This window comes from Lycium ferocissimum, chromosome 5, assembly GCF_029784015.1.
Source record: "Lycium ferocissimum isolate CSIRO_LF1 chromosome 5, AGI_CSIRO_Lferr_CH_V1, whole genome shotgun sequence".
In the NCBI taxonomy this organism is placed as follows: domain Eukaryota; kingdom Viridiplantae; phylum Streptophyta; class Magnoliopsida; order Solanales; family Solanaceae; genus Lycium; species Lycium ferocissimum.
This window is the reverse complement of record NC_081346.1, coordinates 74,451,618-74,478,893: the sequence shown is the minus strand read 5'-3', so window position 1 is coordinate 74,478,893 and position 27,276 is coordinate 74,451,618. Positions and strand designations below refer to the sequence as shown.

The following is a 27,276-nucleotide window of genomic DNA, read 5'->3' as shown; positions in this document are numbered from 1 at the left end:
AATGAAATGGACAAAATCAGCCGCATACAAAAGGTTATCCCAAAAAAAAGTAGAGAACCTACAAAACATAAGATTCTTGACAAACGACACCCAATCTTCTATACAGCAAGGAACTACATGGGTGCACCAAAAGAAAATAAGAGATCAGAGACTATTCCTCAACTGACTAAAACTCATCTCTACCCCTTCAAAGTTCTCATGTTCTCTCTCTCCCCTGTGTGTGTGTGTGCATATATGTTTATATATATAGACACACACACACACACATATCAGCCAGTGATTGCAAGAAATTACGTGGGAAATTGGACAACAGACTTCCATCTATAAAAAAGTGGTAGTGTGAAGTTCAGAGAATAACTGAATACCTGAATGAGTGATTCAGCCCCTTGATTGCGAATATCGCATAGCCAACCCCATCGCTGGTCTGAGCCAAGTGTTAGATCACATAGCCTGAAGTTCCCAAGGGTTCCTTCTATGGAAGTAGAACTTGGATGAACCTTGTAGATATAAAAGTAAAATATCAAGACAAAAAATGAAAAGGCACAAACTTTAAAGCCGGGATCGCGTGGGTGGGAATCCAACAGGAATGTCTCTAAATGACCAATCAAAATTCGATAGAGATAAAAAGTAATACGTTGCTAAAAGCAATACAAATTTAACATCATGCAAGGGCCCCACCTTAATATCCAGCAGAAAACTTTCTTGCACAAACATAGCAAGCTGAGAACCGTCCTCCTTATTGAGGAACACTGTAACACTGTCAACATTCATGTTTAGGAAAAACACAACACGTTCTTTTCCGCGACCAAGCAACCCTTTGACATGAGTATGGCCCAGTTCTTCTGTTTTCTCTTTGATCACTGAAGATTCATCGGGATCTTTCGGGAGATCTTTACTAGTTACCATGTTATTTCCTGAACTCAGATCAAAGCCAAAATCGATCAAAGCGACAAGAGTAGGTCTGTTGCAAAAGAATTCCAGCTTCGACATACTAATACTCATCTGAAAAAATTTCGAAGGGAAAAGCAACAGTTAAGTGAAGTTTGGTATAAGGAATCTCTCCAGCTTTTACTCCTTTTCAAGAAAGCAATGTTTAAGACAAGTATTCTACCTGCGTATCTATGCCATCATAGTCAGGAGAATCAGGATGCCGCGTTGTAAATGTTAGAGAGACAAAATCAGAGTCATCAGACCCCAGTGCCTCATAGAAAATATCACTAGCAACACTTCTTCCCCTTGATAGCTCCTTCTCAGGGGTCGTAGCTTCAATAGGATCGGTAAAGGACAAGAAATCTGGCAAGGCATCTTTGAAAATATCATCCTCTTCAATTACCGCCAAAGATTGCTCTTTCCCATGAGGTTCTAAGGGGTCAGGGCAGCTGGCAGCACCATGATCCATTAAAACAGAGCAAGCCAGATATTGGGGAGCCGAACATAAAGAACCTTGAAGTTCATCCTTAATTTTCAAAGAGTGTAGCTTCATCTTTACTGCCAAGTCACCTTCTGAATGCAGTACACGCACCTGGTAGAGAATGTAACTATATTTAATGTTCAATTTCTAAGACAAAGATGCACAGTAGCTGATGATTTTCAATTTAACTGGTCCAAACTAAATTGTGAAGGGAGTTTCACAAGACAGCATTTGAAACGAAATTGTCAACAGGGTTGTTGATCCAACATAAATTTTAAATTACATACATAATAACAATTTGTACATTGATAAGGTTATCGTCCAACATGAAAATGAGAAAAGTCCACTACACTAGAGTCTCTACTGAGTACATAACATGCAGAGTAGTGTTCTGTCAAACATCCACGAACCAAAGAGCTAGTGCAGTTAATACAATAGAGTTACGAATCTTAATAATATTATCCCATGCCTTTTATTTCACAAATCCTTTATGTTCCAGCTAGGAACTTTGAATTTCATCCGGAAAAGGAATGGTATTTCCTTCTCCTGGTCTTATTTTCTCCCCAATCATAATTCACATGCATATCAGCTTTTTATCATCAGTTTTGCCCTGCTATTTAGATTTTATCTCCCCTCCCCATAGCTCGTTATTTTTCAATCGAAGTTGTCTCCCCTGCTAAATTCTCAGGATCATGTTAAGAATTTCATGTTCAAACCCACTATAACTCCGAAAGTCTTGCATGCTTTCCCCATAACCAACTTGGTCCAATTGGATGTCTCAATTCTGTCGAATCATGTATCCTGTGAACAGCGGAATCGTACCAGGGAAGAGAAAGACAGTCGCCGAAGGCATGCGATGAGCACACAGGGTCTGAGTCACTCACCAATGGTGAGGTGATCCCTACTGTGGGTCTTGGTCTGCGTAGAGGATGGCTCCTTTCCTTAGCTTCATCATTGGCTTCTAGATGGTGGTCAAGAGTTAATATCAGCTACCGTTGACATCGTGGACTTAAGCTCAGTCTGGGGAGACTGAGAAATAGTAGGTTTGGTGGAGATTGGGCCCTTAAGCCTCCAGGAAGTTTGGTCCAGCCAGGTTTTTTCTTCCCCTTTTCATTTCAAAAATCACCGCCTCCTTTAGCTTGCCTAGATAAATCAGACAATCTGAGGCAAGCTCAACTTCATCCAAGCTTATGCTAGAACCAGGCCTACTCTGCCACCTTAAAATAAGTCCATGCTTCACAGGAGAAAATTCCTAGAACTATCTCTCATTACCCTCGTCCTTCTTTCTTTTTCCTTAAATATTGACTTAGCAAAGAATATTATTACCCAGCAGTTCCGTTCCACGATCCCCTTTACCACTCAGGTTGTGCAAACACATTATCTACTTTCACTGTAAAATGTATGGCAAAACAAAAGCAAAGTGCAGTGATTCATTCAGACAGAAAGACAAGATGACTTTATAAAAGTATATGGCCTCTGACACAAACCAGATTTAACGATATAAGACCAACTTCTAGAATTTCAAGTGCTTAAATAAAGTAGCATTTTCCCGTTTCAGATTTCACTACTTTTTTTTATAAAGGTCCATTTCAGATTTCGCTACTCATTATTGTCTTTTACAACAGCACACAGCCACAATGTTATGCTTAAGTCATTGCGGGTGGGATGGCTAATCAATCCATGCAGTTATTCAATCATCACTATTTAATCTATAAAGACCGTCTATAGGAAGTTATCCGTGGTTCTAGTACTATAGCAGAACCTTACTTAAGAGAAAGGAATTCAAAAAACACCATAGGCATCTTGATTGACCAAGGACTTCAAGATTTGATCAAATAACAGGAAAATAAGGTTTCAAAGACGTTGACCCCGAGAAAGGAAAAGTCCTTCATGAATTAAGTAAAACGGAGCGAACTTAGTTATACTCTCCGAAGGGATTATTTTTCTAAGACTTTCGCACAGCAGCAGCAACTCTTGGTTCATTTCATCAACCATGCTCATGCTCATGCCATGCATCAATGGACAACTGTTTGAAATCTCTCCACACACACCCCCCCCCCCCCCCCGCCCCCCAAAAAAAAAAACCTCCCCGGCTGAAAAAAAAAAAAAAAAAATTTCTCCTATTGATGCACATTTTTTCTTTGGTTAGGTTCCAAATACTGACATCCGTGGCAAATAATTTACAAGCAAAACCTAAACAAAATCTGAATTACAACAGAATAAAGATAACCAGAACTAGATATTGTACTAATGTATAGGAAGTCAGACAAACCTTTCCACCACCAGCAAGAACGTCAAGAAGTAGTGTCTCATCAAGTCTCTCTGCCAGATCATCAACAGCCTGCAAATTTGATGGGAAACGAAATAGCAGAAGCATAAGACTTTGTAGATACAACTACTTAAATCCTCATGAGGGAGGACAAAGAACCAAGTAAAAGCAAAATACTTCTACGAAAACTGGACAAAAGAAAGATTAGCAGGGACGACAATCCTGACAACCAACCTTTACATATATTGATAACTTCATTTCAATCAGCGTTCCATTAACAACAAGCTCTGCTGTCCTAGCATTGACAGCTTGAGATTCAGCAATTTCCATTACACCATCACCTAGTTCTCCAAGTATGTCCATAGGAGGAGGAGCCTAAAACCAAAGACATGTAAAGAAGGTACTGAGTTTTAAGGTGGTTATAGGAAGTAAGACCGGGAAGAATGAGAAAAGCAATAAACATTATTTGTATAATCATACAGAAGCTCGATAAGTGGCTTTTGTAAGTTCTCTCAGCCAAGTAGCTTTCATCTCCTCATCACGGAACTCAATTATCATGGTGTTAGAGGACTCCAGAACCTAATGAAGAAAAGTAGAAGACATAAAAGGAAGAACAGTTGCACATGGACTCAGAACCTAATGAAAAAAGTAAAATACATGGCAGAAAGAACAAAAGAAACACATTGGTGATGGTACCACAATATTAACAACGGATTTACAATAAATAAGAAAGAGTGTAATTCATCCTGTACATGCAGGAACAATCCGGGTTTAAGGATAAATTTAGCCACAATATTAGCATTCATAATGATATAGGCCCAAAGGTGGTGATAGAATCCTTTTCTTCGTCTCATTGCTTTTTAAACATTTCACTTATTTATCATTTTCTTACAAATTGGAGAGCCTAGATTGTGGTGCAGTGAGTTTTATCTTCTATAACCATGTATATACTGAAGGGGCGCCTTGGCGTAACTCGTAAAGTTCTGCCGTGTGGCAGAAATGCTGGGTAAGGCTGCGTACAATAGACGCTTGTGGTACGGCCTCACCCCGCACATAGCGGGAGCTTAGTGCAGCGGACTGCCCTTGTTAACCATGTATAAACTCGTGTCCCCTTCATTTCTTACCCCATTTTTCTTTTTCTTTTCTTTTTGATGTAGAAGGGTCTCGGAACAACACTACAATTGCCCAAACTTTTTGTCAGACTTCCAAATTGCATTGAACCAATTTCGATTGAATTATAGGATTTTCTTCAAATATGGTTTTCATCACACAAGACCTCTTTTTAAGATTACTTGACTGTCTAATAGTAAGATGATTTTTTCTCTGAGAACTTCCATAGAGCAATAGGTTAAGATCTGTCTTTCTCTTTATATGCTTTATCAAATAGTTGCTACACATTTTTTGACTCCACATTTTCTCTTGATTCTTGATTTCTGTCACCTTCCACAACCTTTATTCATGCCCATCTATATGTTGCGGAAGGATTTCAATGAGGAGACTTGCATACCTTCTGCAGATCCATGCCTCTGGCACTGATGCTGATACAGGAAAAGGAACCTCCGATGCTTGCAGGCGGAATTTCATGTACTTGCTTACCGGCCATACTATAGGATTCAAAATGACAAAAACAAGTTCAAGACAACTTCCATATAAGGAGGTGAAAGAAAGGCAGAGAAAAGTACGGAAGATGAATATCAAAAATCTTAAATATGCACCTGGAGCATCTAAGATAACTGTGGGAGACCTCAGAGTCCAAGGCATAAAGATATAAACCAGATAACACAAGATAACATGGTTGCCATGAAGCAACTGAGTAGCCAATCCCCTAAATCAATAAAACAAAGTAAAGTTAACGATATTAAGCCTCAGATTAATATAGTAGCTGCAATTCACACAACACCTACATACCTTCCAAACAAGGATCCGAGCCTCAGTTGCAAGATCAGGGGGATACCATGGGGCATATTCTGGTGGGAGAGTTTCAATAGCAGGCTGCTCGGTATCTGGCATTGTTCGGTAGAGTAAGTCTAACAACTCCATCAGTCTGCGATATCTTGCTGGTGAAAAGTGAAGGCCAAATTTAGGAACTTGAACAGAAACACGCATTGATGGATGGCCGGGATGAGGCACCTTAATCTTCACAAAAAGATAAACAGTGACAAAATTAAGCAACCACAAGAAGAGGACATCAGAATCTAACTGCTAATTAAAGGCATCAATCGTGAAGACAAAACAGAATAAACTACATTACTAGTTTGTACCTGATCCACAATAACAGCCATTCCACACCTATCAACAAGAGAGCATAAGTTCTTGGAATCTTCCAGGTTATGACATGCCGAAGGCTGACATGACAAACTGCACTCCTGACTATCAGAACCACAGTCTGTGAAAGAAGCTGCTATGTCCCTTCCAGAGATATAGAAACGAGAATACAAACTTTGGTTCTGATCACCCAGCAGGCCATCACCCTATATCCAAGACACACGTGCTAATTGGTTTTGTATAGTATAAAAACAACTTAGCTTCTTGAACATGACATACCTTGGTATTTAAAGTAAAATGACCCAAATCCAACAGAAGATGGCTATCACATTGCAAGGAGCCATGTGGTCTAATAGGAACTCTGACTTTTGGAGCATCGAGATCAATATCAAGGGCAAATCTAAGAAACAAAGTTATCAGCACCAAAGAATAATCCACTCCAAGAAGCAAGAACTAAACCATAAGAACTGAATTGTCAATCAGATACGATGTTACTAAAAGTCATCGCTTAAAGCAATAAAATGTAGGGTCATCGTTGGATGCACGAAGCCATTCGCTTTAGAGAAGTGTGCACTTCAAAACAGTGATACACAAATTGATCTCAACAAGAAGTGGCCAATTCTATGAATCTAAACTCTGAGGAGTTGGACTAATACATGTAGTAAATAGCATATTAAAAGAAATTATTTTAGTTGCAGTTGGATTATTACATTACTATACTCTTGTATGTTTGGCACTCCCTCCGGATCAAAAAGAGGTTTGGCACTCCCTCCGGATCAAAATGAGGTTTGGCACTCCCTCCGGATCAAAAAGAGTGTCCACTTAGCCTTTTTTCTTGGGTCAAAAAGAGTGTCCACTTATCAAATCAAGAAAGAATTAACCCTATTTTTACAAATTTGCCCCTATTAAGCGCTATGTGATCAAATCCCAATACCTATTTAATTAGGGCAGTTTAGTCAAATTACCTATTTTTTCTAGGAGATAGTATTTTCTTAAGGGGTGTGCAAATGGTTCAATGGACACTCTTTTTGATCCGGAGGGAGTACTTTCTAATTTTCGGTAACTCTTTTTTGATAAAGTAATAAAATTTCATAAAAAGGGACAAAATACACCCGAATACCAGAAGCATACCAAAAGTAAAAAACCTTACAAAAAATTATGGTTTTCTACTAATAGGAGTCAAAGAGCAGCTGACCCGTTTTGGTCCCTTGGTGGCATCAGGCCACCAAGCCTCATGGTTAGAGGTGGAGGGCCCTTTCCACTTGGCGATTTTCCCGTCTTGTACTTTCTATTTTTAATTAACCAAAAGAGCAAAAGTTGCTTGAAAATATGATAAAGTAGTTAAAATATCAACTGAAAAAAAAATATTCCACTAAAAGAACAAACTAGTCAAAGTTGTGGAATTTAGAACAGGATTTAGGGGAAAAAAAAAGTTCAAAGGAAAAAACTGAATGTTAGGTTGTTTGCATATTCCAGGAGACGTTTCCAGTTCTCTTTCTATTCTTTTCCTAAAACATAATGTAAATTTCAGAACTCTAACAGGTGTCGCGTTTATAATATCTCTGTCATATCCTCGCATGACATTCCTTGTGTCATTATTCAGCAAATAACAATCCCTACAATAATATTCACCTCATAGCAATCCCGCATCATTATTCACCGAATATATACTATACAACAATTTCACAACTAGTATGTGAACCAAATGATCCCAAAATAATTTGCAGTTTAAAAAAAAAAATAAAGATTTTCCAAAATAGGAATTCTCTAAATTCCAGTTATCCCTATGCAGATATAAAACTCTTCAAACTGAAAATGGTCCTGATAACAAATGGCCTAATGGAAGAGTGTCAACAATGACAACACCTAGTTGATATTGGAATCCTTTGCTTTTCCATCCTTTGCTTTTCCATTCTGTCCCATTCTTAGCTAAGTTTTGCATTAATAGTCGACAGATACAACTTTTCACCATGTGGTTTTAGGTCTTGTCATCAATCATCACCACCTTCAATCATCATTTCGTCACACCAATGGACCAAAGCACGCAAAGGTCTAGTAAGACATGTTTAAACAGTCTGAGGCATTTCATTTTCTCATTTATGTGTGCTACAATGCGATTATTAGTTTTGTCCAATCTCATACAACTACAGAACAATATTAACATTGTAGGGGTAAGGATTACACCCCACCCTCCCTAGACCCCACTTGTAGGACCACACTGGGTATATTGTTGTTGAGGTTTCATCAATCGGATGTGTTGATCCTTAGAGACCGAACATTCACTCTCATGTGACATTGTTAATGTTCTAAATTTTCTGATTAATCAAGGCAAAAGGAAATAAAAATAATAAGGAATAAATTAAGTAACTCAAACGTCTCAAAATCATACACAAGGCTTGCTCCAAAGCACACAAAATTATTCAGACCACAGACATCATAGGAAGGCTTATGCTGCCAACTACTTTTGCCAGGAAACGTATATGATCTAGGATATGCATTTATCCCTATCACATTATCCCTATCACATTACGCCGAAAAAGAATAATATATAGCCCTTGCGCATCAGGCATTACATCTTTTACGTTAGAACAAGGAAAAAGTGGAAAAATCAGAATAAATTAAGCAACCTGCTTTGCTTCTTGAGTACCATCTGAAATTGCTCCTGAGCTCTGCGAGTCATCTTTTCAATATTTTTCTACATTAGCAATTAGATACAAAAGATTAGCTTCATTCACAAAATGCTACATTTACATGACAGTAAAACATAATATACTGGCTATTCAGAAAAGATCACCTGTAACACAGTTGCAGTTTCTAATGCTACAGCAGGGCTAACAGCGCTGCTCCTTTTCATAAATTCTAAAAACCGGTCATAGGTTTCCCTGAAAACCTGTCAAGTAATTTCGAAAGATAAGTGATTTTAAATTGTTTGATATTCACATGCACTGACCACAAAAACAAAATAAAAGAGACAATAACAACCTTGACATGAGAACCAACACAATGCCTATGCAAAATTGTGAATTGGAGATGGAATCCAACACATAATTATTATTATTTTATGCATGTTATTTTTCTTGGAACAAGTATGTCTCAATCTGCCAGAGATGACAGGGAAGAAAATCAGTTTAACAAAGGGGACAAAGAGATGCATCATTTACTGTTTGTTCACAATATCCACTCCGCTGTCCATACTAAGTAGGCGTTTGTCCATGCAATTTGGAGCTCAATTTGAAGTTTTCATTTGAAATCGGCGTTTGTTTATGACATTTGAACAAAACTTCAACTTCAATTTCAAATCCCAAATTCTCCTAAAAGTAGGATTTCAATTCCAAATTTGTGCTTTCAATTTTTTTAAAATTTAAAACTTGACCCATAAGTTTATAGTTTATAAAAAGGACCCATAATTTTAAATTTTATAAAAAAAGACTAATGTTCGATGTGAAGAGATTGTATGTATCATGTGGGAATATTATATTAATGAATAGTTAGTCACTACTATTGTTGATATATTGGTGCTGAGTTTTTGTTTATATACAAGTTGTTACCCATTCAAAAAAAAAAATTAATGTTGATTTATTGGACCATTGGATCTTTGTAAAATTATGTGTATTTGAAAATTTGTAATAGCATGTAATTGCAAGCATTTATTTATAAAAGGAACATGGAGATACGCAATTTATTAATGCGGCACCTTAGGATATTCCGATACCTTGTTTATGAACTATGGTTTGTTCATCTGGAAAGAATGTATAAGAATTGGGGAAATTTTGATAGTTTTCACAAATTGTGGGGTTTTCATGTTTATGAGAAAAAAATACAACTTTTGAGATCCAAACTGCATGTCCAAACAAAATTTCAACCTCAAAGCAACCTATATTTTAATCAATGATTTCAGATCGTGGCCAAAAGGGCCCTAATACTATTGCAAAACTAAAATTCCTTTTTTCTTTCCCAATCAGTTCTTAATGATAAACAGAAGTAAATTCAAAAGAAAAAGCACCCAAGGGGATACCACCCATATACAAAGAATAGACAAGATCCCAATTAATTTACGAGAGATCTTATATCATAATTTCCAGTCATCTGACTATATGTTTCAATATGTTAAGATTACTTCATCTTTTGCATAACGAATTAAGAGCCATACTTAACTAGGTTAACAGTTTAGACACCAATAATAGCAATTCCGAAAGAGGTTCCATATAAGATGAAACCTCTTATGTAATGCCGAGGTGGTTCAAATTCAGTAGTTGAGACACATAATACTATAATTTTTGAAGGTAAATTTAAAGAAGCGTGAGATTATAAAACGGACAAGGTGGAGAACATAGAACAGATGACTGGTATCGTCAGGTGTAACTAGGATCGCTTGCTACAACTTAGGATTTACTTACAGCTAAGCGCAACCCTCAAAGATTCTGCATTTCAGAAACCACCAACAGAGTAAAGAAAAAACTAGCAGAATGACCAAAGATATTTACAGGAAGGGGTAAAGACTCAGATCCCTCATTTATTTTTGGTGCACGAACGTAGTTCCTGGTTGTATAGAGGATTGGGTGTCCTTTGTAGAGAGCCATATCTTTTTGTAGGTTCTTTACTTTTTGGTATACCAGAGGTATACGGCCTATTTTAGCCTTGTTGATTAATGAAACTACTTTATCAAAAAAAAAAAGGGAAAGCGGAAACGAAATTTAATTTGATTAAGTGTAACATTATCTAGCCTCTATACCTACTGCTTATGTTATTTATGACTATACCAGCTAATGTGAAGAAATACCATCTCATAAAGTAGAATGTGCTAAAATCACTCATAAAGGGGCTGGGGTTCATATTATACAGGTTTTCAATAGAGCCTAAGTGAACAAATGAATTTAGAGATTTCGTTTGGAGGACTAACGACACTTTATGGAGAATATCATCATTGACATGATTGGGGCACAACAAAGAGGCTGGAAGAAACCATATACCCGGACCAAATGGAGTAGCCTTTTGTGGAGAAGCATCATGAATATATGGGATAATTGTTACAGACATGTCTAGTATAAAGAGGGAGATGACACTAGAATTAGCTTTTTGGAGACAGAGGTTCTGCGAAGATGCCTCCTCATGCAATGCATTCCCTGCCATACATGGTATTTCGCCAGAAGACGAAATCAATCGTCCACATATGCAGATAGCAGGAAGGAAGAGTTCTGTGGGACCAAAAAATTCAGAAGAAATTTGCAGGCTGAGAGATGGAAGAACTTCACAACTTACTCGGGTTCCTCTACAAATAAAATATCTTGATTATGAACAACTGTAATTCGAAATGACAAGGACAAAGATTGATCTGAATGATCATCCATCCGACATAACTAAGAAGGAACGTGACAGACTTCTCTTACCTCTCAGTGTGGATTCCGAAAACACAAAACACACCAGCTTCTTTACATGGCCAACAGCATGCTAAGCTATCGTAAAGGCAGAATCTTGAGAAAAATAAAAAGATATATACACTAGCTGGAGTTTCATGAGCAGGGGGGTAGAAAGGTTGTTAATCATTTACCACATTTCCAGATTAGGTGTATAGTGTGGTACATCTAGTATACAGGATTTTTACTATTATATTAATGAAACTAAGTTTATCAAAACAATAAGATGGAGTAAAGCGCGTTGAGGGAGGCCAATACAGTCAATAGTGGACCACGACCAACAAAACATAAAGCAATATAGTGGCTAAGAAAGTTCTCAACTGGGCTGTCAAACAATCATACGTCCCTGCTGCCTCTAGTACCAAGACAAAGAAAACAGTAATAAAAGTGAGGAAGGGCTGACATCCACATCTACATCCTTATCCATTCTTCTTTTTCTAGACCCAGAGAATTCATTAAGAGGAAAACTTTCAAGCATCAGAACAATATAGTATGTCACATAAAAAAAACCCAAGCAGGGATTCCACAACATTAATGCTCCTTTAACTCAAATCCAATCAACTGAAATCTCGACCACATGGCAGTAGTCATGACAAAAGAAAATTCCATTTAAAATCACATAACCTTTACCCCATCAATAGTATCCAGCAATTCTAGGGTGACAAATATAAGAAGGAACCTTAAATTCTGAAACCACATCTATCAATTAAACTCTGAGAATGAAATCTCAAAAGTTTAAACATATTAAATTAAATAATCTTCTATTATATTAAAATCATGAACTCCCTAACTTGAAAGTTAAATTACATAAATACCCCAACCCATTTAATTATAAGATAAAATTACCTAATTACCCTTACTAAAAAATTAGTTACCAAACTCATTAAAAAAAGCCCCGGCCAAAGAGCCGCAAACCCTTCATATTCCTTCATTAAACATCACAACCTTTCAAACAGTCTTTATCTTTTTACGAAGGAAAGCAAAACCGCACTTCACAAATAAGTTTCCCACAAAGATTGGATGGATTATGCTGCTAGATTGGATAAATGATGTACCTGATCAATATCTTTCTTTTTCATGATTTAATTCAGTGGATTTAAGATCTTATCATCCCAACATGAGGAATACACTCAACATGGTTTGGTTATAAAACAAGGCAACCTCCACTTTTGACAAAGAACGCATAAAGCATACAGCATTTTGATGATTTTACTTTTGCAAATTTATGAAGAAGACGTATCAAGTTGTTGATTTCTTGTAACGACCCGTTTCGTCGTTATAGCGTTTTTTACCCTTTTATCCCCGTTGACCCTTCCCCGAGCCCTATGTGTACGATTTGGACCCGCGGGGATGGGTGGTACAGTTACCGAGATGATCGGGCAAGGTTTGTGATGACTTGTGCGAATTAGAACTTTAAAGTGAAAAACGTTTGACCAATAGTTAACTTTTGGGTAAACTGACTTTTTTTGACCAATAGTTAACTTTTTGGGTAAACTGACTTTTTTCGGGAATCCGCCGATTCCGAGAGGTCCGGATGGTTGATTGTGACTTGATGAGATGTTCGGTTCGGTTCCCAAGGCATTTGGGAGTGTTTTGGGTTATTGGTTGGCCATTGGGTGTTGACCCGGTCAAATAGACCTCCGTTGGGAATTCCGAGACCACGAGTGAGTCCGTAGCGTGTTTTTATGTGTGAATGCATGTCTGGTTTGTATGTGGAGGTCTCGGGTGATTGTCGGATTTCGGGATTGGATTGGTGAAAAACCAGAAATTTTGGCGTCTGGTGTCCCCTGTAGCGGCACCAGATCCGCCATAGTGGACCCGCTATAGCGGGGTCTTGGTCCGCTATAGCGGAAAGTTGATATTCGATTGAGGCACCACAGTGGACTGGAATCCGCTGTGGCGGATGCGCAGTAACAACCCCGCAGTAGCGGACTCGTGACAGCTGCAACGGGGTAGCGTGTTTCCAGATTCATTAAATGCTAGGATAAAACCCTTAACTCTCTATCACTTCATTCATTACTTCCTAAGCATTCTTGAGGCAAATTGAAGAGTTCTTGGCTGATTCTTCTTTGTGGTAAGTCTCCTAACCTAGCATTCATTATTTTAACCTTCCTAAGCTTGAATCCATGCTAGAAATCCATTAGAATCTAAGAGGAAAGATGGGTTTTGATGATAACTTCTTGAAATGAGTTCTCGTCTTTCTAAATGGAAATTGTTGGTTGGTTTGACTAATCTAATCATTGGATTTGATGATTTCATAGCTAATAGGCTTGAATCTTCTATTTACGTTGAATTATTTGAATGTTGAAAAATTAGGGTTCATACCCAAATTGGGGGTTTTCACTTGAATCTCGAAATTGATCCATTCTTGACTTATTTTAGCAATTGATTAGTAGGATTAAACTCCTAGAACGTTGAATTGCATATTTCACTATCAAAATGACCATTTTACCCTTGTAGGCCCGTTTCCCCTTTCTCCATAGTTGAATTTGATTCGAAAGATAAATATAGCAATATAGGTGTTGTTCTTCATTATTTCTAATATAGAATTCGAATTTTCTTAGACTTTGAGTATTTGGAGGCGCTACAAAAGGGCAAAGCAAAGGTGTGATTGTTCTTGGCTCCTGCTCAGCTACCAGGTAGGTTACGATTTACCTTATGGTTAGACTTCGGTTAGCGAAGCATATGCAGAGTTAGTGATTGTTGGAGAAAGCATGTACACCTTCGGGTAAGAAGTTAGGATGGATTACTTAGGTTGGTATTGTTGTTTGATTGTGGCTTGTTGCCTTGTTGTCATCTATTGGCTTGTTGCCACGTGTGTGATACTAGACTTGATGATTAGTTGATGATTAGTTGTTTTATCATGATTGTCAAACCGCATCTCTCATATGTTGGGTATTGTCTTGTAAAGAGGAAGGCTACGATATTGAGAGTGTTATTGTGATATGTGTCCATGTGTGACATGATTTGGCATTGATATACTCTTGTTGACTTTGATATCATGCATGCACTCCCACTTGCATATTGGGACCGGGTTGCACGTTCCGCAACATTTATTTGGATCGGGTTGCACGTTTAAATATATATTGAATTTGGGTTGCACGTTCCACGAGATATTGGATCGGGCCGTGCGCCGCGGCGGTACATGACTCGCGGGTCCCCGTGGGTCGCTGACTATCGAGGCGTGGAGGTATTCCGCCCGGAGCGTGTGTGTATCATTGCATTGCATTGCATTGCATTCATATTTACATATTCATATTGTTGGATTTGGACTTTGTCTTTGTAATTGTGGTGACATTCGGACTTGGTATTTCGTGATTGTGATTCCGATCTTGTACAGTGTTGGTTGTACTTGTTTATCTTGGACAGTGTTGGTTGTACTTGTTTATCTGGGACAGTGTTGGTTGTACTTGTTTATCTTGGACAGTGTTGGTGGTACTTGTTTGTGAGCAAGTCTGTCTCTTACTTATATATATGTTGGCTACCTGTTGTCGGCCTATGATGTCTACTCAGTACATGTTGTTGTGCGATTCTACCTTTGCATTCTTTTATGAGTGCGAGTACGTGTTGGATCGACTTCTTCTCCTCGAGACGGACTCCCGAGGCATTGTTGACGAGCATCTAGTGTGAGCACATGGCCAGATCCGCAACCCGGATGACTCCTTTCATTTTACTTGTCTTATTCGCTATTTTTGAGAAAGTATTTCATTTTGAGACTATGTATTCAGACTTTTAGTTATGTAATGGCTCTTGTACGGCCTAGATCAGATTTTGGGATTATGTATTACTTCCGCACTCTTTTTACTTATTTATGTAAGACTTGTTAGATAAATATGTTGGGTGGGTTACTTTATTGTTATTCGAATATTGGTTAAGAGACGGGTTCGCCTACCAGGTGGGAAAAAAGGTAGGTGCCCGCACGTTCCTCGATTTGGGACGTGACATTTCTCTTCTTCACCTTTATACCTTCAAGAAAGTGGCGATAAAAGCGGGTTCTACTTTCTGAACTCTCTTTAATTTCCACCCTTTTGAAGTTTAATTTACATAAGACAACTATAGGGTAGAACCCAGTGGCGGGCCAGAAAATTAACTAAGGGTGTTCAAATTTATAAAGTAAACATTTTTATCAGTGGGTGCCTAAAATTTTTTAAATCAAACTACATAATATTTTATTTCGCCATTTTGCTTTGTAGTTTTTCCTCAAATCATTATCCAAATATTAAATTTAAAATGTGTTTTTGGGTTTTCAGTGAAAAATCAGTCAAAGAAAATCACTCAAGGGAGTCAAATAAAAAAAATCACCAGACACAAGTTAACTCGGCGTTTGGACATGCTGTTTGAAACCATGAGATGAAACCAGCGGTTGGACATGCATTTCATCTCATGGTTTCAAACCATGGTTTCAAAAATTTTAAATATAAAATTTGACCCATAAGTTTATAATATATATATAAAAAAAAGACCTATAAGTTGGTAAATATTTTTAACAATTACTCCCACCAACCATTTACTAACCTCATTAACTTCCACCAACCTTTATTTACGTCTACCATGTGGAAGGATTATATTAAAGAGTAGTTACATTACTATTCATGTTAAAATTTTCGTTTTTATTGAACTAAAGTTTGATCAATTGATGTTGTATTTTTTAAAAAGACCTTCTAATAGTGTATTAATTTTGTTATGAACTATGACTTGCTCATCTGGTAAGATTGTATAAGAATAGGGAATGTTTTGATAGTTTTCACAACTTATGGGATTTTTATATCTATAAGAGAAAATACAACTTAAGATATCCAAATTACATGTCCAATCGTGGTTTCAAATCATGGTTTGAACCATGTCCAAACAGCTCCTAAGAAAAAGTTGGAAGATAACAAAAGAGAAATAAAAAAAAAGATAACGAAGAAGCATGAACCAGTTATCCAACTTCGGCAACGTCCGACGGGTGAAGACGACGAGGTTTAAACAAATTTCTCGGAGTAATTTAAAAGCAATTCAAGTGAACTTGTTTTTAAATAAAGTTAGTAAAATTATCTACGCTTCATATGGTGTGAAAAACATCAATAAATTTAGTCGGGATATTTTCAAGCATATGGATATAATAATTTATTAGTAAAATCACAAATATAAACATTCTTATTAGAATTATAGTTTACATTGAACTGCAATTTTTCACAATTAAATTTTCTTATAAAATGATAATAATATTTTTAAAAAGCAAAAATTTCACTTTTATATGTGTTGGGAAGAATTTAATATATGATTATATTAATTTAACTATATGAATAGTTAATGTATTTATGTATTCAAGAAGATCTGAGTGAAAGATTTTTTGTTTTATCTCTTTAATGATATTTTATGACTAATAGTTAGAACGAATTTTAAAAAAGAATAAAAGTCAAAGAGGAAAAGATAAATTTGTCTTTGAGTGGAGATCCAAGTTGACAGCTTTTTACCGAGTAATTCCAAAGATACTCAATGCTGGTTAAACAACCTTTGTATTCAATTTAAAAGTTACAGAAAAGTATGCCTATAGTGGGACTTGACCTCACGACGCGAGCCTCTGTATTCAATTTAAAAGTTAAAAAGAATGCTTCAGGGGCGAATTGAACCCGCGAAGTGAGCCTCATTTTGAACACCCTTTACAGCTGAACCAAGGCGCTCGGTTGCTCAAAGGGTGTTCATTGAATATGATATCCGTGAAAAAACAGTATTTGACCTATATACACGATGCAATTTTCCGGGGAAGGGTGTTCATTAGACCACCCTTGGTAAGGTGTAGCTCCGCCCCTGGTAGAACCTGATCTCATAATATATATTGAGTCTTGCATGCATATTATGATTAGAAATAACTAAGGTTATATTGTGTCTTGCATCATATTAACAAGTCTCTTGGAAGAAATCAATTGTGCCTTTTAGTTGGTTCAATACTTAGGCGGGGAGTCTTCTGAAGAAAACAAAAAGGTTTTGTTGAGTGTCTCCTACTAATTAAATGTTGACAGATCTTCTCATGAAACTCTAATTAGTTGACAAGATAATGAAACTAATAGAAGCATGGGACTATTACCATTTCAAAAGAGATAATCTTGAATAACATATATTTTTCATGTGAATGTCAGTTGTTATTGAAAATTTATCTTCTAAGAATTTAAAGACAAAATAGGCAAGAATTATAAAGGAAATGTTAAAATATAAACTATTTCTCCAGTATGCAATACATACTCAAGGAATAAGGGTGATAGTAATATTAATATTCGTTTAAAGTCACATATTCGATTATATGCACTGATTTTTCACAACAAGAAGATGTTTGGCTCAATGCTAGCATTAATATTTCACAACGAGAAGCTGAACTTTATTCCTAACAGTCTCACAACATAAAGTGGGGTGGTCAAACAACTAAGGAACACCCCGGATTAGAGTGTAAATTATATTGAACCCAATAAATAAAGTGATTAACTCGATTCATTCATCATTGTAAATGAATTGAGAAATTTTTTGTATACTTATTTAAGATATTCTTTTTAATTTTCACTTAATTTTTAAAGCATGCATCATGGTTAAAGTCTAAATTATTTTGAATAGAAATTTTATGTTAATAGTTGTAAGACCACGTGCAACGCACGTGTCGTGTTACTAGTAAATATTCATATTACATGGAATTAAGTTACCTATATGCCAAACATTTCAAAATCTTCCAACTTGCAAAGTTTTTTGACAGACAATGCAAAATGAACAGAAACTTTCACATGCATCAGAACAAACAGGCAGGAAACGAAAGCATAACCCAATACCGTGACATCGCAAGAAGAGATTCTTGCAGATAGACGCCAGTCAACATTTTCCCCAGAAGGTGCTTGTATGAAACTAGCTTCTAGAGCATTCACTTTCTGCTCGCTAACAACACTCTGCACAGAAATACTTCCGCTAATCAGTCAACTGCTCGTATGTATAGCAAAAAAACAAATATATCAACAACGACGCATCAATTCCTAATTAATTGGTGTCAGCTATATAACCGTCTATATCCATTCCACCCTACTCACGTTAGTGCGTACTTAGATGGGCACGTCCCAACAAATTCAGCACTCAAGGAATTTATCATAATTTATTTATTTTAGCAGAAAAAAGAACAATTACATTTAAATATTTACTGCTGGTGCATTCCTGTGATGCCATGTACCAATTTATGAGGACTTATTTGCTTCCGCTTTCTTGTCTTTTTTGTGCTGTTCAAAGGGCAGCCCGGCGCATAAAGCTCGCACTATGCGCGGGGTCCTCAGAATTAAATCATATAATTTCAGATCATTTCGATAATAGAACTAACACAAGGTTATTTCAATGGAGTTGCCTCTGTTTGGGAGCAAATTACTGACAGCATTCTGTTTGCAGTACAATCACTAATAATAACCGAGTTTACAGCACAAAAACATATTAAAGAAAACTCTTCTGAGGTTCACGGATTAAGGGGCCGTTTGACCATGCAATTTGGACTTCAAATTTGAAATTTTCATTTCAAATGCCAAATTCACCTAAAAGGTAGAATTTCAGTTCTAAGTTTGTGATTTCATTTTTAAAAAAACATTGAAACTGACCCACTAGTTTATTTTTTGTAGAAAAAGACCCATAATTTTAAATTTTGCCAAAAAAAAAAACCCATGCTTAACGTGAAAAGATGGTCTGTACAATGCGGGAGGATTATATTAAATAATAGCTAGTTACTACTATTATTGATTTCTTGAATCAATGGATCTTTGCAAAATTATGTGTATTTGAAAGTTTGTAATAGCATGTAATTACAAAGCAAGCATTTATTTATAGAAAGGAGCACGGAGATATGTGATTTATTAATGTGGCGCCATACGATATTCCGATACCTTGTTTATGAGCCATAGTTTGCCCATTTGCTAAGATTGTATAAGAGTTGGGTAAGTTTTGATGATTTTTACAAATTGTGGGTTTTCATTGAGAAAAAAATACAACTTTGAAATCCAAATTGCATGTCCAAACAAAATTTCAACTTCAAATCAACCTCTAACCAAATCAATGATTTCAAATTCATGTCCAACCGCCTACTAAAGAAATGATGCAATTCATTTCAATCAAAGTGTATCTATTTCTCCTTTTCTAATACGCCTAAGTCCTAACTGAATACTAAGAACAAGAATATATTTCCATGTTAACATTTCTACATAAGAGTTCTAACCCTAAACCATTTTAACTCAAACATGCAAGCTCTAAAACACAAATACCATAATAAAATGTGCAAGTGCAAATTCATGCTCAAGTCAAGCGAAGACTCTAGCACCGGAGTGTGTGGCCAGACACCATGGTTCGAATCCAGCAGCGGTAAAAAACAATAGATGATTTTTTTTTCCATCTCTATATCAAGCCTTGGTGGACAGTGTGACCCAGTGCATGTGTTTATCAAAGATAGCAGGTAAATGGTGGATTAATCGAGGAGCACGCAGGCTAGCCAGACACCACCAGTGGGGAAAAAGATCCAGGATTATATATGCAAAAAGGGTAACTTCTTTTTACAAAACTTTATATAACAATTATAAGATATCTGGCATTACAAAACATAATACAGAGAAAACTTCACAATGAGAATTGGGTAAGGAACCTAAATAACAAGTGAACTACAGCTAGAGGATTGGAAAGGAACTTGAGTACCAAATATCTCCAGCTTTATCAGAGGTAGCATCAGCCACGGGATCTAGTAAAACATTCTAATCACATCATGACTCGAAAAGAAGAGGCAACTAAAAGGCTATACAGACACCTTATGCTGTACTTTAGATTCACATATACAGTTAACTATGACCATTCAGAAAAATGAAATTTAAAAAGGCACAGACCTGGGCAAGGGAACCCTCAGGAGCGGACAATCCATAAAATTTCAGTGTCAGATCGCAGTGGGAGTTTCGATGCTTTATCTTTGTGGACACACAGAGATTTTCAAATCTACCGCCAACAATCTCTGTATGATCTATATCAATTATCCTTGCAGCTGCCCTACTGATAGAAACATTTAACAAATACTGGATCATATTTTCCTTTCCATACTGCAGCACCGATTCCTCCTCTGGCTGGTAACTAAGTAATTTATTGATTGCCTGCCATTCCTCCCGAGTCAATTGGTCCTCTGCTTCTTCAGAAGTGTCCCCTGCAGACACATCTGCAGTAGCTGTACTCCTAAAGTTACAAGCAAAAAAAATCTAAATGTGTCAACGATAACTAAGATAACATTGGGAAAAGATCAGTCACAAAGAGCAACAAATACAGAACAGTTAAACATAAAATACAAAATTGTTTATGACCAACCATCCAAAAGAAAACCAGCTTCTCTTTCTAAGCATTCTTTGTTCAGCTGCCTCCTTTGATTTCAAAGATTCAACCTTTGCATGAGCAAGAAACCTAGAAGACAATCCACCAAATCATGAAATGTTATCATTAATTGAACTGAATACAATTTACGTTAAGTTTCAGAGCATTCAAGGATAAAACAATATGGTGAATACAAGAGGTCTGAAAGAAGGCAAGGATTCAGAAGGCTGAGAACTGATTTTTGGGTTGTACATCAAAAGGCAATAATTTGCAAAGGGAGTATCACCATTGGCACCAACATTCCAATTTAAGAAATCCTCTAGCATAAATAAGCAAGCTTCTTATATGTTGATTAGCAATTTAACAATATATCTTAAAAAGAATCAAGTTTGAGATCCCGATATGCAACTCTATCAAGAGAAAGGAGATCTGTTTTGTTCTTCTCATGAATGCTGCCAAACATTATACTCCATAATGTTCAGAACGGAACTTCAATACATATATCCAATTATCTATCCAAAAAGTAAGACTTTCTTCACACAAAAACAAAAGGATTTTTCACACCAGCTTCTCAACTCCTTCAACCACTCTTCTATTCCTCTCGTCAGATCATCCAATATATGCACAAAGGTGCTAGGCTTCAAACGTTTTTTTCTCGCCCCCTTTTGTCCAACCTCCAAGCTGCTACAGTCAAGTCTTGGCCTTATAAGGCCCTAAGACCGCCCCTCTCTCTTCCTTATAATTTGGTCCACAACTTTCAGGTAGGTGCATCACCTACTTCTCACTTATTTACACAACTAGGTTAATAATTCCCTGTGCCACTATTCCAGGAAGTTCTCAAGAAATGTTAAACAATGAGAATAACGTTCTTTAATACCAACATGAACTCAAAGTGAAGGAACAAATGGTATATGTCCTCCGCACCCTTCTCTTACATGCAACACCACATATCCCCTCCTTAAATTGTGCATCCCATGCAACACACCTAGCAAATAAAGCTACTTTTGTAGAGCAACCATCTCCAAAGATCTCTCTACGTGAGGTTGCCATCTTACTTTCTTATCAAGCAAATATAGAGCCTGTTTGGATTGGCTTATTTTAGGTGCTTTTACGCCAAAATAACTTTTAAGCACTTTTGTAGTGTTTGGGTAAAATAAAAAAGTGCTTTTAAGCACTTGTTTTTAAGCAAAAATGACAAAAATAAGCCATAAGCTAGAATACATAACTTAAGGCTTTTGGCTTGTAAGTCAAAAGCCATAAGCCCATGCAAACGGGCTCATAATAGGACTTCACAAAGAAAGATTGTCACTGGCCCTCTCCATTACAAGGGGCATATTGCTTTGACATTTTAATGTAGGTTCATGTATGTCAATGCTTTCGATCAAATCGTGGCCAAATTGGCTTGGATCAGCTACATGAATATTTGATTCCATCTGCTAAGCCTATTCTCTACATGCACCCTTATTTCCATCTGCGTAGCTTATTCTCCTAGTGCAGCAGCAACCAGTAGATTGGAATCCACCAAAGAAAACGAATAGGTAGAGAAACCACAGACCAACTCGACACTAACATATTTTATGAAGAAGATACTTTACTACTCACGTTTCCAAGAATATGTCTCCTAAACAATATATCCTAAGATGTTTCATAAATATCCTTCACAAGTAAATCCACTATCACCGTCTTTATATTTACTACTGAATATAAGTAGGAACCAACTCCCTGCACCACATTGAGCCGAACGTGTGTGATTTCCATTTCCAAGCATGAACCAATATATTTTGAGAAGCCATTTACTCCCATCATGATTCGTGTCCATAGAGGAACCTTGTGCGGAGGGTTTCTATGTTTAGGTCACTTTGAATGAGCTGTGACAGCTCTTTCATGCACCGTTGAGGACTTAATGTTTTCTGTACATTTTTGGAGCATGTCTGACATTCCAACTAATGTAAATGGCCAATTGCTCTTTTTAGAGAATTAGACTTTTATTTGAAGTTTGTTATGACTGTATACATGTGTACGTGGATTTCTATTCTTCTGCTAAAAAATTGAACCTCCGCTCTCACTCCCACCCCCAAAATATGCAATAACTGAAAACAAAACAAAGAAACATTGTGGTATACTAAAAGCTAAGAAACCCCTATCAGCTTAGTGAGAATTTTACAGAAAGAGAATGGGGGGCACTAATAAAAGTCAATAAGAAGAAAGTTAATTACCAGTTATTCCAATATCAAGAAACATGAAAAATATTTAAAGCGTGCTGGAATAGGAAGAAAATTGTGTAACGTACCTCCACAATAAAATAACCTTAGGATCAAGATCTTTCTCAATGTTTCTGATCTCTGAGGTATCAACATTCGGCAGCTGTTGCAATGAATCAGAATATAATTGTACATAACGCCGACGCAGATGACATAGGGCCTGAATTTGGTCCCATGAGAATCTATAGCTGCAAAAGTGCACAACCAAACAAATATTTTGATCAAACAAACATGAAAATATAAACAACAGATCGACATAATTCATTTAAGACGGGAAAATCTAGGCAAAGATAAAGTGTCCTCAAAATGTTTGAAAAGCTTTCACCAATCAGGATTGACGAATCATGATTTTCTCTGAATAATCATTAGATAAAATCAATGTGGTGTCAAAATTACTTAGTATATAGACGTATATAGGGTCCTCCGCTTTCTATCACTCCCTATTTTACCATTTATATTTGAAAAAAAAATTCTCATTAAGCCAAAAGTAGAATTCAAACAAAACTACAAAAAGAGATCTCTTCATACTCCCCGGTCCCCATACCCCTTTATATTAACATAACCTATTTTATTTTTTTTACTACTGCAAACTGTCCCCAAAAAAGGTAGAACGGTGTTGTATTCCTATCTGCTCTGATTTTCCTTCCACTCTCTGGATCCTCCAAGTAACATCTGTCTATGCAACAAATCTAAATAGCAGCCAACTGGTCCAACTATCACCGGAAGGGCCACCGAAATCTGTATGATAGTCATCTATTTATCTCATCATGCCTTCTTCTTCTCTTTTTTCTTTTTGATGGATCCATAAACATGGCCAAAAACCGGCCATATACGGAGTATACCAAAAGGTAAAGCATCTACAAAAAGAAATGATCCTCTACAAACTCCACCCAATCTTCTATACAATTGGGGACTCTATGAGGGCACCAAAGAAAATAAGGGATCGGAGGCTACAAATGAGAAAAGCTCGACTCTACCCCTTCAAAAGCTCTACTATTTCTCTCTCTCCACACCACCCACATTGACGCTAGGGGAACCAAGTTCCATGACCTATGTCTTCTCCTCCTCCCGCTCTTCCAATTAAATATCAACTCTTTCACAATTCTTGACATAGCCCAAGAAGTACCAAACCACCTAAACATAGCCCACCATAACCTCATGGAAAGACCATAATGAAGAAGAAGATGATCCACGTGTTTGCCCACCTCCTTGCACATATAAAGAAGCAGACAACCTTCCACTTTCTAAGATTTTCCGCCGTCAAGATCACCCCTCTAGTAGCTAGCCAAGTGAAGAAACATGCCTTCTTCTTCACTAAGAAAATGTCAACAGTTCAAGTGACAGTTCGTGTATCACCTCCGATGAAAACTCAATTCTTCTAAATAATCACACGATTCCTTAATTTCTTCCATCTTGGTAAAGAAAGAGTTTTCAACTATTGTGAAAGGACTGATGTTGAAATTCCAATAAGCATTGACCCGTCCTTATGAATTAGTAGTCTACCCTTTGATGTCACCTCCTCGTCCACATCATTTCCTTTACAAAAGTCCCTTACTCTGTTCCCATTCTCAAGAGTTCTCACTGACATGAGTCGCAACCTTTGAGCACTAGCTGCCAGAAACTAGGGCTATGAAGTATCAAATCTGTCATCTCCAATCACAATGACTCTCTTACTCTCATAGTGCTTTATTTGGGCTTGGGTGAAAAAGGTCTATTTGGACAATCGGGTGGGACTATTTAGCTATGTTTCTGGATTGAGGCAATTGACCATTTTCTTCCTTGGTGTGCATTTGGCTTTGTTTTCATTTGTGGGTTTGGATTTGCTATGGGCTTATCATTAGAGTTGGTTTCTTAGTTAGTTTCATTTGTAAGGATTGAGACACCAATATTTTAGTGGGGTCCAGCTAGTCTGTTTATATAAACTTACGATGTGGGCTTAACTTTATTGGATTTTTCATTGTAAGGATCTAATTGTGTTTGGATCAATTTGTGACGCAAGATAAGCTGAAAGAATTTGGGGCTAGTTCAAGTTCTTGGTTGTTTCTCTTTCCTTTTGGCCCCTTTTATTGGGATTCTTTCTTGCCTGACACCTATCAAATGAATGTATGAGACTGCACTTTGGTCCCAAGACCCATCATTTTAGCTTAGTAGACAGCATACTTTCCTTTTAGGATTCCTTGCCTTTCGTCTTGACCTAACTACTATAGCCCAGCCATTATGTTGTGGACTACTTGGAAAAAATGTTAAATGCTTTGAAGGTGCAGAAGATAAAACAACAATATATTTTTGCTTTCGTTTTGGTTTAAAGAGGAAATGATTAGTGATACAGAATCTCTAGTTGACAAACTTGAGCAGATGTTAATTTGATGTGAAGCTGGATCATTCGGTCATCATTTCAAGCAAAATTTGTGCAACAATTTTCATACTCACCATTTTCTCAAAAAGATCATTTATGACCACCAAACACTTACCACATTTTCCTCTGCTGCAATCCTGCACGAGCAGCATAACGCCACCAAGTACTGACATCCTCTGAAACAGGTACCATTGGTCTCAAATGAGAAACTTCAATGTATGTCTTATATCTTGTAATGACCTCCATAAGTCTTATCCAATCATGATATTGAACCTGTAATGGTTGACATTTTTTGCACTCAATTATTTTTAGCAGACAACAGAAGTTTCTTTCTATTTTTTTTTCCTTCCATTTGATGTTGGGAAGGTAGTGGAGCTTCTCTATTTCACCAAGCAAACCAAAGAAAATGTACAAAAAAGAAAGAAAGAACTCTAAAGACACAACAACACTAAGAAGTTTCTTGAGTGCAAGGCACAAGTAAAGGGATGAATTAGATGGGATCAAGTCACAGTTTTCGGTTTTCGGGTAAAAATTTGATAATGGTCAGAGGTAGAAAACCCCAAACCTTTATTCATAGAAACAGTAGGTCTTCTAAACAAGAGAATGAAAGAAAAGTAGAAAAAATTAACGGCAACCCCTCCAAGCCAACATGACAATTACATCAGATAAGGTAGGCTCCAGATTCCTTGGATACCCTTGTTTATTCTTCTGTTAGGGGAAACTAAAGCAACTACTCAGGATTCAGAGAAAGAATCTTATGTCGGCTTTAGGGTAAAGGTTTAGGGAATTGATATAAATCGATGATAAAAGATAATGATTGAAGATGACAGAGAATAAGAACGTGAATAAAAAAGACTCAAGAGCTGTGTGGTTTATGGTACAAACAAAATTAACAGGGTGCCTCGAACCCTCGAAACACAGTAAAGGCGCTTGGGAGTGTGTGATGCAAAAGCGTGTCTAAATGCATTATATTTTTGACGGATTGCATTTCAATGGTCATTTCTTAAAATGCAGCAATAATCACAAAATATTTAGAAAAATTTTGCAACCAAACAAGGTGAAGGACTAGCACCTCATTAACTGTCAAAGATACATCACTGACGATCAGAGAAGCCATCTCAAAGGGAACATTAGGATCATTTCTTTCTTGATTTCCCAGTCGATGGTACTTGAGGACTCCATTAATTGGTGACACCAAGTAGTTGCGATCTTCAGCCCATCCAGATAAATTTCTACTGTTATTTGAAGGTTCATTAATACCATCTTCAAATATCTGAGCAACAAGAAGAGGATTAGAAAGGAGTAAAGAGAGAATACCATGGAAGTGGACATGAATCCTATCCAATGGCTAACATGAACATGCAAGTCACAGGCATTAGTGCACACTTCCTAACCATAGTCATAGGACGACAAAAAGTAAAAGGTGAATTATGAATGTACCTCAATCCATTCTTTTGGAGTCAGATCCTCCCATTTATTGTCCAACTTCCATTGCTTGCTGTTTGAATCATGGTACATGGCAAGCCTTTCAAGTTGCACCAACTATAAGTGGAAAAAATGCACTTAGTTCAGCAATCATGACCATCATCCTTTGCAAGTCTAAAAACACATTTATAATTGAAAACCAGGAAATCCAACCGCTTAAGGTAGGTAGCATGCTCCAACAAAAGCAACCACAAAATGTAGCCACTAAGTAGGGGAATCTAATGTCTGCTTTACCATCTACAAGGAAAAATACTATGTTCTCAAATAATAGAGCACAAAACAAGATAAACCTTATGTAAGAAATCTAAGAAAAATGAATGATAGATGAAGATTTTACTCATAGGATATAAACCGGATGGTTGAAGTGGAGAAGTGTTACCGGAGTATTATGTGATAGACTGACACCTACCAAAGTGAATGTTAAATTCTATAGAACAGCCATAAGACCGGCTATGTTACATGGTAGTGAATGTCGGGCTGCA

General features: G+C 36.9%; 1 protein-coding gene across 3 annotated transcripts in view; it reads right to left on the bottom strand.

The window, feature by feature from the left end:
- The window catches only part of LOC132057441 (uncharacterized), a 74,750-nt gene that overhangs the window by 26,513 nt on the left and 20,961 nt on the right, over window positions 1-27,276 (bottom strand). For all 3 annotated transcript variants that reach the window (XM_059450043.1, XM_059450045.1, XM_059450044.1), the window contains exons 9-28: window positions 26,750-26,851; window positions 26,382-26,582; window positions 25,425-25,582; window positions 22,983-23,141; window positions 20,690-20,782; window positions 20,224-20,560; window positions 18,157-18,270; window positions 8,740-8,835; window positions 8,573-8,640; window positions 6,225-6,345; window positions 5,942-6,151; window positions 5,589-5,816; window positions 5,396-5,505; window positions 5,188-5,284; window positions 4,161-4,259; window positions 3,915-4,055; window positions 3,684-3,752; window positions 1,112-1,522; window positions 679-1,002; window positions 366-497 (exon numbers count right to left, since the gene is read on the bottom strand). In XM_059450043.1, the coding sequence (XP_059306026.1) occupies window positions 366-497; window positions 679-1,002; window positions 1,112-1,522; window positions 3,684-3,752; window positions 3,915-4,055; window positions 4,161-4,259; window positions 5,188-5,284; window positions 5,396-5,505; window positions 5,589-5,816; window positions 5,942-6,151; window positions 6,225-6,345; window positions 8,573-8,640; window positions 8,740-8,835; window positions 18,157-18,270; window positions 20,224-20,560; window positions 20,690-20,782; window positions 22,983-23,141; window positions 25,425-25,582; window positions 26,382-26,582; window positions 26,750-26,851 (3,270 nt within the window). The remainder of the gene's footprint in view (window positions 1-365; window positions 498-678; window positions 1,003-1,111; window positions 1,523-3,683; window positions 3,753-3,914; window positions 4,056-4,160; window positions 4,260-5,187; window positions 5,285-5,395; window positions 5,506-5,588; window positions 5,817-5,941; window positions 6,152-6,224; window positions 6,346-8,572; window positions 8,641-8,739; window positions 8,836-18,156; window positions 18,271-20,223; window positions 20,561-20,689; window positions 20,783-22,982; window positions 23,142-25,424; window positions 25,583-26,381; window positions 26,583-26,749; window positions 26,852-27,276) is intronic.